Genomic DNA, 352 nt, shown 5'->3' with positions numbered 1-352 from the left:
CGCGCGCGCACGTTAGTACATGTTTGTTTGCATGTGCATATAAATCAATCCCTACTGACAAAACATTGGACAACTGCAGTGATGGTGGCAGAACCCCTATACTATTTACCTTTGGATAAGAAGCTCTACGAATTTATAATGGCCCTTATCCGCTGCAATGGTAAGCGCTGTGTCTTTTGAGGATGGAACTGGTGGGGCATTGACGTCAGCACCTTTCTCCAGGAGGACTCTACCCACTTCAACATAGCCACCACTTGCAGCCTCCATTAGAGGTGTAAGTCCAGTCTGTGATTAGAAATGAAAATGGATTTGATATCAGCTTTGATCCATCTGTTTGTAAGGGTGAAGGTGG

General features: G+C 45.2%; 1 protein-coding gene across 1 annotated transcript in view; it reads right to left on the bottom strand.

The window, feature by feature from the left end:
- LOC119593590 (ankyrin repeat domain-containing protein 17-like) overlaps window positions 1–352 on the bottom strand; it is a gene marked incomplete at its 5' end in the record, with an annotated part of 10,744 nt that overhangs the window by 6,533 nt on the left and 3,859 nt on the right. The window contains 1 exon segment of the mRNA XM_037942544.1: window positions 110–285. Within this exon segment, the coding sequence (XP_037798472.1) occupies window positions 110–285 (176 nt within the window).

The sequence above is a fragment of the Penaeus monodon genome, chromosome 32 (genome assembly GCF_015228065.2).
Source record: "Penaeus monodon isolate SGIC_2016 chromosome 32, NSTDA_Pmon_1, whole genome shotgun sequence".
Classification (NCBI taxonomy): domain Eukaryota; kingdom Metazoa; phylum Arthropoda; class Malacostraca; order Decapoda; family Penaeidae; genus Penaeus; species Penaeus monodon.
This window is presented reverse-complemented; position numbering and strand designations above follow the sequence as displayed.